We start from the raw sequence: 16,190 nt of genomic DNA, 5'->3' as shown, positions 1-16,190 counted from the left end.
ACATTAAGCCTGATTTGGTGGCACATGTCTTTAACCTCAGCACTTGGGAGGCAGAGGTAGGAGGATTGCCATGAGGTTCAAGGTCACCCTAACACTACATAGTGAATTCCAGGTCAGCCTGAGCTAGAGTGAGACCCTACCTGAAAATACAAAAAAAAAAGGGAGGGAGGGAGGGAAGAAGGGAGAGAAGAAGGAAAGAAGACAGACATTAAGCCAAGTGTGGTGGCGCATGCCTTTAAACCCAGCACTTGGGAGGCAGAAGATCCCCATGAGTTCTAGGCCACCCTGAGACTACGTAGTGAATTCCAGGCTAGAGTGAGACTCAACCCTGAAAAACCATAAGGGGGGATAAAAAAGTTAGTTCATTATATTCTTACTGCGTAATATTTATGCCCTCAGATAAGAGATTGAATTTTCATCTTTTAGTAGTATTTCTTTGTCAAGTGAAATTAATAATGAGAAAATGATCTAAAAAATACTGGGTAGCTCTGTTTGCTTTATGTCTTTTATATGTTCCAAGTAAGAGTTTATGCCATATAGTGGCACATACCTTTAATCCCAGTACTTGGGAAGCAGAGGTAGGAGAATCACTGTGAGTCTGAAGCCAGCCTGAGGCTACAGAGTGAGTATAGTCAGCCTGGGCTAGAGCAAGACCCTATTTCAGGGAGGAAAAAATGTTTCATGGACCCACATAAATCATCTTGAGGTGTACAGGACCCCATCATTTAATATTCTGCTCTCATGAATTTAAAATTCTTAGTACTATTTTTAAAGGATGCTCTATGAAATTGTGGAGATGGCTTTCTTGGTAAAATGCTTGCTTTGCAAATATGAGGACCTGAGTTCAAGCCTCAGAATAAATGTAAAAAATAATAATAATAATGAGCCAGGCGTGGTGGTGCATGCCTTTAATCCCAGCGCTCGGGAGTCAGAGGTAGGATGATTGCCATGAGTTCGAGGCCGCCCTGAGACTACATAGTGAATTCCAGTTCAGCCTGGGCTAGAGTGAGACCCTGCCTTGAAAAACCAAAAAAAAAAGAAAAAAGATGATGAGGATGACAGGTGTGTTGGTGTATGCCTTTAGTCCTAGCTATTGAGAAGAGGCAGAGGTAGGAGGATCATTGAGTTTGAGACTACCCTGAGCCTGCAGAGTGAATTCTAGGTCAGCCTAGGCTAGAGCATAATCCTACTTTAAAAAAAAAAAAAAGCCAGGTGTGACAGTACGTGCCTTTAATCCCAGCATTTAGGAGGCAAAGGTATGAGGATTGCTGTGAGTTTGAGGCCACCCTGAGACTACATAGTCAATTCAGGGTTAGCCTGGACCAGAGTGAGGCCCTACCTCGAAAAACCAAAAAAAAAAAGAAAAGAAGAAAGAAATAGCCTAATGTTGGTGGCTCACATCCTTAATCCCTCCATTTGGGAGGCTGAGATTGGAGAATTGCCTAAGGAATGACTGGAGGCTGCCCTGGCACTCACACACAATAAAAATGGACGTGTGCTACAGATTTTTTTTTTTCTGGACTTCACTATTCATTTATGCAATCATGATTCCCAAAGACTAGTTGTCATTAAGGATTTTTATTTTATTTTATTTTATTTTATTTTTAAGAGAGGGAACTAGCATGCCAGGACCTCCATTCACTACATGTGCACATGCACAACCTTGCGCTTCACTCAATTTGTGCATGAGAACTGGGGAGTCAAATATGGGTCCTTAGGCTACTCTGGCAAGTGCCATAACTGCTAAGCCATCTCTCCAGCCCAGTCATTAAAGATTTTAATGGTGGGCTAGGGAGATGGCTCAGTGATTAGGAGCACTTGCCACTTAAGCATTAGGACCTTTTGGCCAATGACTACCAAGTTTGACTTCCCAGAAGCTACATAAACTAGACATTTGTAACCCCACTCTATCTATAAGGACGCAAAGACCAGAGGATCCACTAGGGCTCCCTAATGTTGATGGACAGCAGCTCCTGGCTAAGGAAGAGGAAAGAAATACACAGATGAGCAGTGAGAACATCAGGCACTCTCCTGGCCTCTACAAACTTGGAACACATACTTCTGCATATACACACGCTCCACACACATGCACACAGCTATTTTTTTAATACTAACAAAATAAATAGAAATTGTCCTGGGTTAACCAAGTCTGTGATCCTATAAATTTCCTTAAGTATAAAAGCAATCTGTGCATGGATTTTAAGGGGAAAAATATAGCTGAATACCTGCGTGATTAACTTTTTGTTGCTTTTTTTGGGGGGGTGGGGTCTCACTTGAGCTCAGGCTGTCCTGGAATTCACTATGTACTCAGGGTGGCCTTGAACTCATGAAAATTCTCCTGTTGCTGCCTCCCAAGGGCTAGGATTAAAGGCATGTGCCACCACATCCAGCTCATGATGAACTTTTAGAAAAATAGAAATGTTTTATTTATTTGTAAGCAGAGAAAGAGATAGTGAGTGGGCATGCCAGGCCACTTGCACTGCACACGAATTCCAGATAACATGTACTTTGTGCATCACAGTGGGTACTGCCCCAACAGCTTTGCAAGGAAGTACCTTAAACCTGTCCATGATTAACATTTTTTAAAAGATTTTCCTTTTTTTATTAACAACTTCCATGATTGTAAACAATGTCCCATGATAATGCTCTCCCTTCCCCCACTTTCCCCTTTGAAACTCCATTCTCCATCATATCCCCCCCTCCTCAATCAGTCTCTCTCTTATTTTGATATCATGATCTTTTCCTCCTATTATGATGGTCTTGTGTAGGTAGCATCAGGCACTGTGAGGTCATGGATATCCAGGCCATTTTGTGTCTGAAGGGAGCATGCACTTTCTGCCACTTCTTCTGCATTAGATCCTGATTCTTGGAAGGTGTGATAGAGATAGTGCAGTGCTGGGCACTCCTATCACTTGTGAGTAACTTTGTAAATGTTATACTAGTTTTTTGATTTGCCACTGAAATCAAATTATAACAAAAAATTACTTGATTAAAGTACAGAAATATGGCTGGGCGTGGTGGCGCACACCTTTAATCCTACACTCAGGAGACAGAGGTGGGAGGATCGCCGTGAGTTTGAGGCTATCCTGAGACTACATAGTTAATTTCAGGTCAGCCTGGGCCAGAGTAGGACCCTACCTCAGGGGGGATAAAAACAGAAATATGCTATATATTCAGTGAAACTCAAAACAAGTTTTAACTCATTTTGCCATTACAGGTTATCAAGTTATGCCCAACCAGCAGCAAAACTACCAAGGAATAGTGGGAGTTCAGCCACCCCAGAGTCAAAGCCTCGTTGGAGGCCAACCCAGCAACATGGGAAATCACATTCAAGGCGTGGTCATCCCCTATCCTTCAGTGCCATCCTTTCAGGTATGCTTTCACTCACCTATTTTAGGAAGAGATCTCAGATTATCTCAGCCTACAGCTGCAGCAGGGCCTGCTGACAGAGGGAGGCTCAGGCAAAGGGATTGTTGGGTCAGGGCCAGCCTGGGCAGCATAGTAAGCTCCAGTCCAGTCCAGCTTGATTACCTAGAGATATTCTCAAGATGAGGGACATAGTAAACAGTTTCAGGTCACTGGAATGAACAACAGCAGGAGAAGTTGGTCCTCCTTATAAAGATTCAAGCAGAGAGAGATCACCACCAACACCCTAAGCAAGCACACTCAGGAACTCCACACCAAAGCTCAGTGTTTTGCAGTCTTATGCTGGAATTCATATGGGGGTACCAGTGACAACTCCTCCAGCCAGGCAGCCTGAGATCAAAATTACAAGCTTTAATAAACTTCTTGAATGGAACCATATTGATGGCTTAGTGGTTAAGATGCTTGCCTGAGAAACCTAAGGTCCCAAGTTCAGTTCCCCAGTACCCATGTAAGTCAGTCTCAGAAAGTGACACATGTGTCTGGAGATTGTTTGCATGCGCTAGAGGCCTGGAGCACCCATTATCTTGCTCTCTATCTGCCTGTTTCCCTCCCCCCCCCATAAATAATAAAGTATTAAAAACAAAACTAGCTGGGCATGGTGGCACATACCTTTAATCCCAGCACTCGGGAGGCAGAGGTAGGAAGATCACCGTGAATTCAAGGCCACCCTGAGACTAGATAGTGAATTCCAGGTCAGCCAGAGCTAGAGTGAAACCCTACCTTGACAAACCAAAAAAAAAACTGGCCAGGTGTGCTGGCACACACCTTTAATGCCAGCACTCACGAGGTGAGGTTGGAGGATCCCTGCATGTTCAGGGCCAGCCTGAGACTACATAGTAAGTTTTAGGTCACAGTGGACTAGAGTGAGACCCTACCTCAAAAACAACAACAAAAACCAACAAAGTAAAAATAAAACCAGGTGTGGTGTTGTGTGCCTTTGATCCCAGCACTCAGAGAGGCAGAGGTAGGAGGATCATTGTGAATTTGAGGCCACCCTGAGACTACGTAGTAAATTCCTTGTCAGCCTGAGCTAGAGTGAGACCCTACCTCAAAAAAAAAAAAAAAAATCAAAAATAATAAATAAATAATAAAAATAAGCTGGGTGGTGTGTTGGCACTTGCCTTTAATCCCAGCACTCAGGAGGCAGAGATAGGACTGCCAAGAGTTCGAGGCCACCCTTAGACTACAGAGTTAATTCCACGTTTGTCTGGACCAGAGTGAGACCCTACCTCGAAAAAGCAAAGCAAAATAATAATAATAACAATAATAGGGTTGGAGGGATAGTAGTTAAGGTGTTTGCCTGCAAAGCCAAAGGTCCCTGGTTCTATTCCCCAGGACCCACATAAGCCAGATGCACAAGGTGGCACATGCATCTGGAGTTCGTTTACAGTGGCTGTAGGCCCTGGCACACCTATTCTCTCTGTCTCGCTCACTCTCTCAAATAAATAATAAAATAACTTCTAAGTGTATTGGGGGACATCCATTCAAATTACCACAGGGGTCATTAGGAATTGACTGACAGGCTGGGGAGATGGCTTAGCGGTTAAGACACTTGCTGCAAAACAAAAGGACTCAGGTTCTCTTCCCCAGGACCCATGTAAGCCAGATGCACAAGATATTGTATGTATCTGATGCTTGTTTGCAGTGGCTGGAGGCTCTGGTGTGCCCATTCTCTCCTAACCCTCTCAAATAAATAAAGAAAATATTTTTTAAAAAAGGAATTGACGGACCACATGGTTCTTTTCTGTTCTTTTGTGTGTGTGTTTGTTTTGGTTTGGCTTTTACACTTGTATGTAGCCTAGGCTAGTCTGGATCCTGCTTTGTTATCCTCCACAGATGTGTGCTAGTACACTCAGCTACTTTGCTGTATTTTTTTTTATTAACAACTTCCATGATTATAAACAATATCCCATGGTGGTGCCCTCCCTCCCCCCACGTTCCCCTTTGAAACTCCACTCTCCATCATATCCTTTCCCCGTCTGAATCATTCTCTCTTTTATTTTGATGTCATGATCTTTTCCTCCTATTATGATGGTCTTGTGTAGGTAGCATCAGGCACTGTGAGGTCATGGATATCCAGGCTATTTTGTGTCTGGAGGAGCACCTTGTAAGGAGTCCTACCCTTCCTTTGGCTCTTCTTTCTGCCAACTCTTCTGCAATGGACCCTGAGTCTTGGAAGGTGTGATAGAGATATTGCAGTGCTGAGCACTCCTCTGTCACTTCTTCCCAGCACCATGATGCCTTCTGAGTCATCCCAAGGTCACTGCCATCTGTAAAGAGAAGGTTCTCTACCAAAAGTGAGAGTAGCATTAATATATAGGTATGAACATTAAGAGAAGTGCTTACTGGGCGGTTTGATGAGCATAGTATATACATTTAGCAAGATAGCAGCAGACATTACCCTTGGGCTCATGACTACCTCTGTTGTAGGTTTTCAGTATCAGGGATGTGTTCCTTCCCAAGGAGCAAGCCTCCAGTCCAATTAGAGGGCAGTTGGTTTCCACCAACCCATTGACTCATTTGGCCTGGCTAGCCAAATATAAGGCTTGCAGTGTCCACTGTTGAGTATCTCCACTGGTGATTTCTCTCTCTCTCCCGTTGAACTGCATGCCACATGGCTTTTTCAGATTTCTGTCAGCTGGTCGACATGGAGGAGGTTTTCAGCTCAGCTCCAGCAGGATTTCTCAGTGGCCTTCCAGTCCAAGTATGTGGAGTCTTTAGCAATAGGGTCTTACCATCTATTCCTGGGGGGGGAACCAAGCAATGGCCTGAAATATTTTGGGGCCATCAGGGACCTCCTGGTCAACAACTCACTGGAAGGTATAACATCCCTGGCACTGAAAATTTTCTAATAACAATCTATGGCTCCTGAATGTTCCATTGTCCAAAAAAGTAGGTTTCCATATGATTTATTTATATCCTCTTAGATTTTGATTAGCCCTCCCTCCACCTTTCCTTTACTCAGTCTCTTCCCCTGACTTCACTTAGGCCTTTTCACCCCATTGATATTCTTGTACACCCCTCCCTTTCTATTCCCTTTATATCTCCTTTCTAGCTTACTGGCCTTTGCTACTGAATTTGCATCCTATTTACACAGAAGTCCAATTATTTATAATATATATTTGAGAGAGAGAGAGACAGAGGTAATGGGTGCACCAGGGCCTCCATCCACTGCAAACGAACTCCAGATGCATGTGCCACCTTTTATATCTGACTTACATGGGTCCTGAGAAATTGAACCTGGGTCCTTTGGCTTTGCAGGCAAGCACCTTAACTGCTAAGCTATCCCTCCAGCCCTTTGCTCTTTTAATACATGTGTGTAGGTGTGAGTATGCATGATATTTGCATGTGGTGCTGGAGCCCTTTGCTGGTGGAAACACCAGATACTTACACCTTTACACCTTTTTTTAGTTTTGGTTTGGTTTGGTTTTGGTTTTGGTTTTTGAGATGGGGCCTCACTCTCTAGCCCAGGCTGACCTGAAATTCACGCTGTATTCTCAGGGTGGCCTTCAACTTGCAGCAATACTCCTACCTCTTCCTCCTGAGTGTGCTGGGATTAAGGGTATGTGCCACCATACCTGGCTTATACCACATTTTTAAAATATTTTATTTTGTTAATTTGAGAGAGAGAGAGGAAGGTAGAGGAAGAAAGAAAATGGACACACCAGGGCCTCTAGCCACCACACGCCGGCACCTTGTGCATCTGGCTTTATGTGGATACTGGAGTATCGAACCTGTGTCCTTTGGCTTTGCTGGTGCCTTAACTGGAAAGCCATCTCTCCAGCCTTACTTTTTTTTTTTTTTTTCTTTTGTGGTAGGGTCACGCTCTAGCCCAGGCTGTCCTCAAACTCACAGCAATCCTCCTACCTCTGCCTCCCAAGTGCTGGGATTAAAGACATGTACCACTACATCTGGCTGTGCCACTTTTTGAGTCTGGCTTATGAATTGAGCCCCAGTCTGCAGGATTTGCAAGGAAGCACATTTAACTACTGAGCCATCTTCTTAGCCTTCAGAAAATGCTTTTTAATACAGAGCTTTATGGTGAGCATGAAGTGGAGATTGGAGAAGTGAGTTATTTTGGCTTGTAGCTCCAGGTTGCAGTCCATAATCAGAAGGAGGGCATTGCAGCAGCAGGAGCTGGTCATGTTCAGCCACGCTGAGGAAGCAGAGTGATGAATGCTGGTGCTCTCCTAGTTCCGCTCTTTCTCTCCTCTCTCCCCCTCCCTTATTTTATTTAACCTTTTGTTGTTGTTGTTTTGTTTTGTTTTTTTAGGTAGAATCTCACTCTAGCCCATGCTGACCTAGAATTCACTACGTAGTCTCAGGCTAGGGCTGGCCTCATACTCACAACCATCCTCCTACCTCTCCACAGGGATTAAAGATGTGCGCCACAATACCCAGATTTTTTTGTTTGTTTGTTTTTAAACCCATGCCCGGCTTTTTAATATTTAATTGACAATCTGTACATATATATTCACTGTGCCCTGATCATACTCCCTACCACCACCACCCTTGTCCTTCTTCCCCTAATACCCTTCGTACTAGTCCCCGAGGTGTGTGTTTGTTTGTTTGTTTGTTTGTTTGTTTGTTCTTTGTTTTTCAAGGTAGAGTCTGCCTCTAGCCCTGACTTACCTGGAAATGACATGTAGTCTCAGGCTGACTTTGAGCTCATGCCTCAGCCTCCACATGCTGGCATTAAAGGCATGCACACAAGAGAGAATGAAAATGGGCATTTCAGGGCCTCTAGCTGCTGCAAACAAACTAGGTCACTAGGCTTTGCAGGCAAGTGCCTTAACTACAAAGCCTTCTCTCCAGCTTCTCCCTGTTTTATTTTGATATTATCATTCTTACCCCCTATTATGCAGGTATTGTGAGGTATTGTGTAAGTAGCAACAGCTACTATGAGGTCATGAATGCAAAGGCCACTTTGTGTCTGGGAAACAGTACTGCAAATCACTCCTCCCTATGCTTTGCCTCCTATATTCTTTCCACCCCCTCTTCCACAATGGTCCCTGAGCCTTGAAGGGTGTGATAAGAGACATCTCACTTAGTGCGGAACACACCGCTGTCACTTTTTCTCAGCACTATGGTGAGTTTTCAGTCTTCCTAGTAGTCAGCAACAACTGAAAAGGGAAGCTCTCTAACTAAAAGTGAATGCAAATATTTAGGGGTATTTGGGTCGGCATAAAATACCTATTTAGCCAGACAACTGTATTAGCTAACCCTCTAAGGCTTATGACCTCCCTAGCCATAGATGTGTGATTAGTTTTTCAGTACCAGGCCAGAATTCTCTCCAACGGAATTGGTCTCAAATCCACAGAGAGCAGTTGGTTTCCCCTATAACAGACATGCTACCAGTTGACAACATTTTGCCTGGCTGGCTAGCCACATAGCTTGCAGGTCTAATGATAGTTAATATAATTGGTAACTTTCTTCCCACCAGGCCACAGTGCACTTTCCAGCACTGTGACAGCTAGTCAACATGGAGATTGCCAGCTCAGATGCAGCTTACTGTCTAGTTTTGCTATGTAACCAAAAGCCTTGGCATTTGACTCTTACAAGTGGAGGCCTCAGAGTGCTCCCTGACCAACAACTCACTGGGGTGTAGTCCACCCATGACACTGATATTTTTCTAAAACAGTCTGGCTTCTAGGTGTATTATCTACCTCCACAGGGTAATTCTACCCAAATAGAGTCAGTCTGTGTGGGGGGGTCTGTCTGTCTGTCTCCCTCTCCCCCTCCTCCCTTCCTCTCCTTCTCCCCTTCCCCCTCCCTCCCTCTCTGTCTTTCTCTCTCGCTCGCACTCCCCCCTCCCTCCCTCTCCCTGCCTCCCTCCCTCCCTCCCTCCCTCTCTCTCTCTCTGCTAGCAAAGAAGTAGGTTTCCAAATGTCTTATTCATAATATCTTCAATTTGATTAACCCTCCTCCCCCATAGCACTTGAATCTTTCTTTTCTTTAACTTTTGTATTGGCAACTTCCATAATTATAGATAGTAAACCATGGTAATCCCCTCCCTCCCCCACTTCTCCTTTACAGATCCACCCTCCATCATATCCCCTCCTCCTCTCAAGTCTTTTATTTTGATGTCATTCTCTTTTCCTCCTATTGTGAGGGTCTTGTGTAGATAGATAGTACCAGGCCCTGCAAGGTCATGGATATCTAGGCCATTTTGTGTCTAGAAGAGTGCATTGCAAGGAGTCCTACCCTTCCTTTGGCTCTTACATTCTTTCTACCACCTCTTCTGCAATGGACCCTGAGCCATGGAAAGTAAGACAGAGATATCTCAGTGCTGTCACTTCTTCTCAGCACTGTGGTGCCTTTTGAGTCATCCCAGTGGTCACCACCGTCTGAAAAGAGAAGCTTCTCTTGCCAAAAGTGAGAGAAGCATTAATATCAGGCTATGGATATGAAGAAAAGTGCCTACAGGACAGTTTGGTGAGTGCAATATATACATTTATCTAGACAACAGCAGGTATTAGTCCCCTAGGGCTCATGACCTCCCCTGCCATAGGCTTTTGTCCAGATTTTCAGTACCAGGCATGTATTCCCTGTCTTGGAGCAGGCCTCTAGTCAAGTTAGAGAGTGGTTGGTTTTCTTGCATAACAGACATGCCACTGTGGCAGCAGTTGGCTCATTTGGCCTCGTTGGCCAAACTTAAAATTTGCAGTGTGCAGTGTTGTTTATCATCACTGATAATTTCTCTTTCCCATAGGGCTGTGTGCTGCATAGCTTTTTCCACCTCTCTGTCAGCTAATCCACAGGGAGGAAATTTTTCAGTTGAGCTCCAGCTTGATTCCTCGGTGACCAACAGCCCAGGCACATGGAGTCTTCAGCAATAGGGTCTTACCCAATGTGAAGACTGCGTGATATACCACTTGGATATTAATTGGAATTGAGTGTTCTGACCACACATGTATAGCAAACTGCTTTAATAATTCCAGCATTCAGGAGGTAGAGGCAGGAGGTTTTCTGTGAGTTCAAGACCAGCTTGGAACTACAGAGTGAATTCCAGATCACCCTGGGCTAAAGTGAGACCTTACCTTGAAAAATAAAAAGAAGAGCTGGAGGGATGGCTTAGCCATTAAGGCATTTGCCTGCAAAGCCAGAGGACCCAGGTTCAATTCCCCAGGACCCATATTAGCCAGATACAAAAGAGGGTGCAAGCATCTGAAGTTCGTTTGCAGTGGCTGGAAGCCCTGGAATGCCCATTCTTCCTCCCTCCCTCTTTCTCTGTCAAATTAATTAATTAAATATTTTTTAGAAAGAAAAAATAAAATAGCTGGGTGTGGTGGTACACACTTTTAAGTCCAGCACTTGGGAGGCAGAGGTAGAAGGGTTGCCATGAGTTGGACACTACCCTGAGACTATCTATATAGTGAATTCCAGATCAGCCTGGACTAGATCGAGACCCTACCTCAAAAAAACAAACAAAACATAGCTGGGCATGGTGGTGCATGCCTGTAATCCCAGCACTCAGGAGGTAAAGGTTAGAGGATCACTGTGGGTTTGAGGCCACTACATAGTGAATTTTAGGTGAGGCGGGGCTAGAGCTAGGCTTGATCTTGGGGAAAAAAAAAAAATAACAAGGGCTGGAGAGTGGCTTAGCAGTTAAGGCAGTTGCCTGTAAAACCAAAGGACCCAGGACCCATGTAAGCCAGATGCATAAGGTGGCACATGCATCTAAAGTTTTTTTGCAGTGGTTGGATGCCCTGGCACACCCACTCTCACTCTCTCTCTGTGTTCCTATCTGTCTCTCAAATAAATATTTAAAAACCAAAATAGTAATTGTAATTATTATCATTATTCCAGTTGCTTTAATCAGCTAGGTAATCATTTTTCCATAAAGCTACGTGAATTTATACAATTAGAGATAATCTCAGAACATTGCATTGTTTCAGCAGACAAAAAAAGACTATGCATGAATAGATAAACCTATAATTTTCTACTTAGGATAGGTGAGCCATAGTAAAGTAAAGGTACTTAAGAGTTTACTTTGTATTTTGAGTAGAGTAGTTGTATTTCCAAAACATGTTGTATTACTAACGTTAGTCATTAACTTGTAAACCAGCGAGGCACGGATACAGGATATGAAGAAGATAGAGAGCTGAGGCTCTAAAACCAAGGGCATGAGGTGGCACTCTCACTTTCTTACTAATTATACAACTTTGGGGGGCTTCTTTAACTTGAATTTACCTATCTGTATAGCAGGAATGATGCCAAGTGTGGTGGTCAACACCTATAATCCTACTCAGGAGGCAGAGGCTGGAAGATTGATACAAATTTGAGGTTAGCCCAATCTCTGAGTTGCATGCCGCCAACCCACAGCTACAAAGCAAGAAAAGATCAAACAAAAAATAAACATGTACAGGTATGGTGGTGCATGCCTTTCAGACCAGCACTTGGCAGGCAGAGGTAGGAGGCTACCCTGAGACTACAAAGTAAATTCCAGGCCACCCTGAGCTAAAGTGAGACCCTACCTCAAAAAAACAAAAAATAAATAAATAAATAAGCAAGCAAGCTAGAGAGATGGCTTATCTTCTTAGGTTGTTTAGTGCCTAAAGGAGATTTTTTTTTTAATCAGAGCCAGGTATGGTGGCACACACCTTTAGTCCCAGCACTCAGGAGTTAGGTTGAAGAATAAGGCCACCCTGAGACTACATAATGAATTCCAGGTCAGCCTGGGCTAGAGTGAAGCCCTACCTTGAAAAAAACAAAAACAAAATCAGCATTTTGGGGATTTGGCCCAGTGGATGAGCACTTGCCTAGCAAGTATAAGGCCCTAGGTTTGGTTCTCAGTACTGAAAAATCATTTATAACCTGACACATGGCAGTAAGTACTCAGCATTGTTACTATAATCCAGCTATCATGCTATGCTGCATTTGCAAATCAGGAAGCCATGATGCCTTTGTGGTTTCTGTTTTAGAAACTAGAGAACTGCAGTAGAATATTAATCCAATATGTCTATTTTCTTATAGACAGTGTAGAAATAGAATTAAAGATTATTTTCCCAAAATACCTGCTCTGCTAGATTCTTCTGTGTTGGAGGAAGCATTTCCAACTTGTCAGATAGGAGGCAGAAGGACTAGGAATTGACCCAGAGTCACACAGATAGTTACAGTCACCTGAAGCTCCATAGCTCACTCTCTCATTCTCACCGTGGGTCATCATTAGTACTGGCTGAAGTGAACTGTCTCTCTTCCCATGTCATATAGTCATCCTATGTTCATTAGGAATAAGACATTATCTTTCACAATCTAAAACATCTAGCCTACTATAAGATTAGTAAGTGTCATCCAAAAACAGGAGCCACCTAAATGGCACAGAGAACATAGTGGTGCTATGGTGAACTTATTCTGGCTATTCATGCCTGACACATGAATACCTGCAGGGTTTAGGAAAACCTTATCTCCTTTAAATTGTGTTTTGCATTTTAGGTTTCACTGCCTCAAGGTTCTCAAGGAATTGCCCATCAGACGTACCAACAGGCTGTTGTGTTCCCTAGTCAGTCTAGCCAAGGACCTCTAACCACAGCAGGAATGCCAGTCTACTATAGTGTCATTACACCTGGCCAACAGAGTAATCTAAGGTGAGTGTGGCTCAGAAACCTGTTCCTCCAGCTTCTCACTGCTTACCAGGACTGTGCAAGTGTGTAATTTGACTAAAAGTGAACTAAATGACTAAACATTTTCGGGCACAGGGAAGAAAAGGTATGACAGTCTGTTTTTCTAAAGTATTATTTTAATTTTTGGTTTTTCAAAGTAGGGTCTTGCTCCAGCCCAGGCTGACCTAGAATTCACTACATAGTCATAGGCTGGCCTCAAACTGTCACAGCAATTCTACTTCTGCCTTCTAAGTGCTGGGATTAAAGGCATGTGCCACCTATTTTATTTTGTTTTTTGTTGTTTGTGCATGTATGTGTGGTATATTGCAAATACCCTGTGTACATGCATGCCAAGGCTAGAAGAGGACTTCAGGTGTCTTCCTTTTGCTCATTCACCTTGTTTCTTTGAGACAGGGTCTCTCATTGGCTAACCAGTGAGCCCCAGTGTCTCTAACCCTCTTGGAGCTATGATTACAGGTGTTTATGGCCATGTTGGTGTTTTACGCTAGATATCATAACTCAGCCCAGGCTGACCTGGAATTCATTATGTAGTCTCTGGCTGGCCTCGAATGCACAGAGATCCTCCTACCTCTGCCTCCCTAGTGCTGGGATTAAAGCTGTGCACCACCACGCCCAGCTGAAGTTTAAATTTATTTGCATGTGTGTGTTAGTTATTGTGTATAGATAAGGTCATACTCTTGGGCTTCTTGCTACTGAAAACTAACATCAGGATGTCAGTACCACGTTAATCATTTATTCAATATTTATTTATTCTTTGTTTATTTGAGGAAGAAAGGGAGTGAGAAAGAGTGCACCAGGGCCTTTGTGCATCTGGCTTTATGTGGGTACTGAGTAATTGAGCTCTGACCAGCAGGCTTTGAAAGCAAGCACTTTTTTTTTTCCAAGGTAGGGTCTCAATGTAGCTCAGGCTGACCTGGATTTATTTGAGAACAACAGACAGAGAGAGAAAGAGTCAGATAGAAAATGGGCGCGCCAGGGCATCCAGCCACTGCAAACGAACTCCAGACGCATGTGCCCCCTTGTGCATCTGGCTAACATGGGTCCTGGGGAATCGAGCTTCGAACCAGGGTACTCAGGCTTCACAGGCAAGTGCTTAACGTCTAAGCCATCTCTCCAGCCCAAAGCAAGCACTTTTAACTCCTGAGCCATGTGCCCAGCGGCCCCCAGCCTTGAAGTTTAGAGCATGCATTTAAGTTTTTGTCAGTATCTGAGAAGATTGTATTTCACATATATAACTTAACCTTATCAGCAAAATATCTTGCTCTAAGGTGCTCAGTAGATAAATACTAAGTAATAAATAAGTAGTCAATAATACTAGCTCTATATTAAACCTGTTGGTGAAGTATTCCATCAGCTGCTTCACCTTGAAAGACAGAAGCCTCCCTGATGTCAGTCGGTCATTCATCCATATATATATACACACACATACATACATATATACATACATACATACATACATACATACATACATACATACATACATACATACAAACAAATCAGGGGCACCCCCCAAGTTCTGGGGTTAAAGCCAATACACCACTACTGCCAGCATAATAAAATATTTAAAAAATAAAATAGAGCTGGAGAATAGTTAGGGCACTTACTACAAAGCCTAAAGACTCAGATTCAATTCTCCTGGTCCCACATAAGCCAGATGCACATGGTGGCACTTGTGTCTGGAGTTCATTGTGGCTAGAGGCCCTGGCACACCCATTCTCTTTTTCTCTCCCTGTCTGTCTGTAATAAATAGAAAATTAAGTTAAATGGAATATAATGTCTTTCATCAACATTATCTCTGTTTAGAGTGTTGGCATGTATGTTTCTATACACACCTTACTACTTTTAAGAGGATGTGTAAAGAACTTTCGGTTTTTGGAGGTAGACCTAACAGTTCAGTTTTTTTTTGAAAGCAGAGAGAGATTGGAGACAGAGATAGAATGGGCACACCAGGGCCTCTAGGCACTGCAGATGAACTCCAGATGTGTGCACCACTTTGTGCATCTGGCTATGCATGGGCACTGGGGAATAGAACCTGGGTCATCAGTCTTTGCAGGCGAGTGCCTTAACTGCTGCGCCATCTCTCCAGTCCAGTTTATTGTTTTTGAAGTGGAGAGGAGTCTGCAGGGATTCTGATGGAGTTTGCATTGCCTCTGGAGGTCAGCTTGAGTTACTGCCATCTTTGCTAGGTTAAACCTTCCATTCCAGGAACATTTAGGTCTTAATTGTTTTCAACAATATTTTGTTGGATTCTGAATATAATTTTACACAGCTTTTTCAGGCTATTCCTAAATCTTTTATTCTTCTCAAAATTACTATAAATTGTCTTAATTTCATTTTCTGATGGCTCATTGCAACTCTACAGTTTATAATTTTATTTTGCATAATGATCTTAAGTATGCTTATGTTCACACACTTGCCTCTTGCCATTGCAAATGCATGCCAATCTGAATTTATATGGGTTTTTGGGCAGCCAAGCCCAGGCCAGTGGTTCCTCTAGGATTTACCACCTGCATTAACTTTCCTTGTTGCTATAACAGAATGCCTGGCTTAAACAACTCAAAGAGAAAAAGTATTCATCACAGCTTCAGGGTTGTTCCATGGCCCCTGGACCCCATGTGCTTGGGCATAGTGGCATAGCATGAGGAGCTTATGGCAAGGCCTGTTCCTCCTTCCTGGCAGATGGAGAGCAGATAGAGAAGGGCCATGGCAGCCTATAGGCCTGGGCCTGGGCCAGCCCCTGGACTGACCACTGATGACTTGCTTCCTTCAACTAGGCACCATTTCCTACCTTTTATCATCTTCCAATAAAAGCACCATATTATGAAACTTATCAAGGAATTAATCCTTTCATGAGGTCATAGCCCTCAAGATCTAATCCCCTCTAGAAATGCCATCATATACCACCTAAGATGTGCTTTACTAACCTCCTAATCTCTTAGTCCAGTCATATCATATGCATCTTTAATTTATCATACTCCACTTTCTGTTTACACTAGCTTAATTACAGTGACAGCCCTATGTAATTGTTTCCTTTTCTCCCTTTTCGTGGTTTAATTACTTTACATGGGAGGAATATCTGTTAGGGTTGCAAACAGTACATTGTTACAGTTGTTGCTTTGCCATCATTGATCACTTTCTTAG

General features: G+C 43.3%; 1 protein-coding gene across 3 annotated transcripts in view; it reads left to right on the top strand.

The window, feature by feature from the left end:
• Positions 1 to 16,190, top strand: part of R3hdm1 (R3H domain containing 1) — a 135,479-nt gene that overhangs the window by 108,622 nt on the left and 10,667 nt on the right. For all 3 annotated transcript variants that reach the window (XM_012951075.2, XM_045149297.1, XM_045149296.1), the window contains 2 exons: positions 3,218 to 3,372; positions 12,862 to 13,013. In XM_012951075.2, the coding sequence (XP_012806529.2) occupies positions 3,218 to 3,372; positions 12,862 to 13,013 (307 nt within the window). The remainder of the gene's footprint in view (positions 1 to 3,217; positions 3,373 to 12,861; positions 13,014 to 16,190) is intronic.

This window comes from Jaculus jaculus, chromosome 5 (assembly GCF_020740685.1).
Source record: "Jaculus jaculus isolate mJacJac1 chromosome 5, mJacJac1.mat.Y.cur, whole genome shotgun sequence".
Taxonomy (NCBI): Eukaryota; Metazoa; Chordata; class Mammalia; order Rodentia; family Dipodidae; genus Jaculus; species Jaculus jaculus.
Note: the sequence above shows the minus strand (reverse complement) of the source record. Positions and strands in the feature narration are given on the sequence as shown.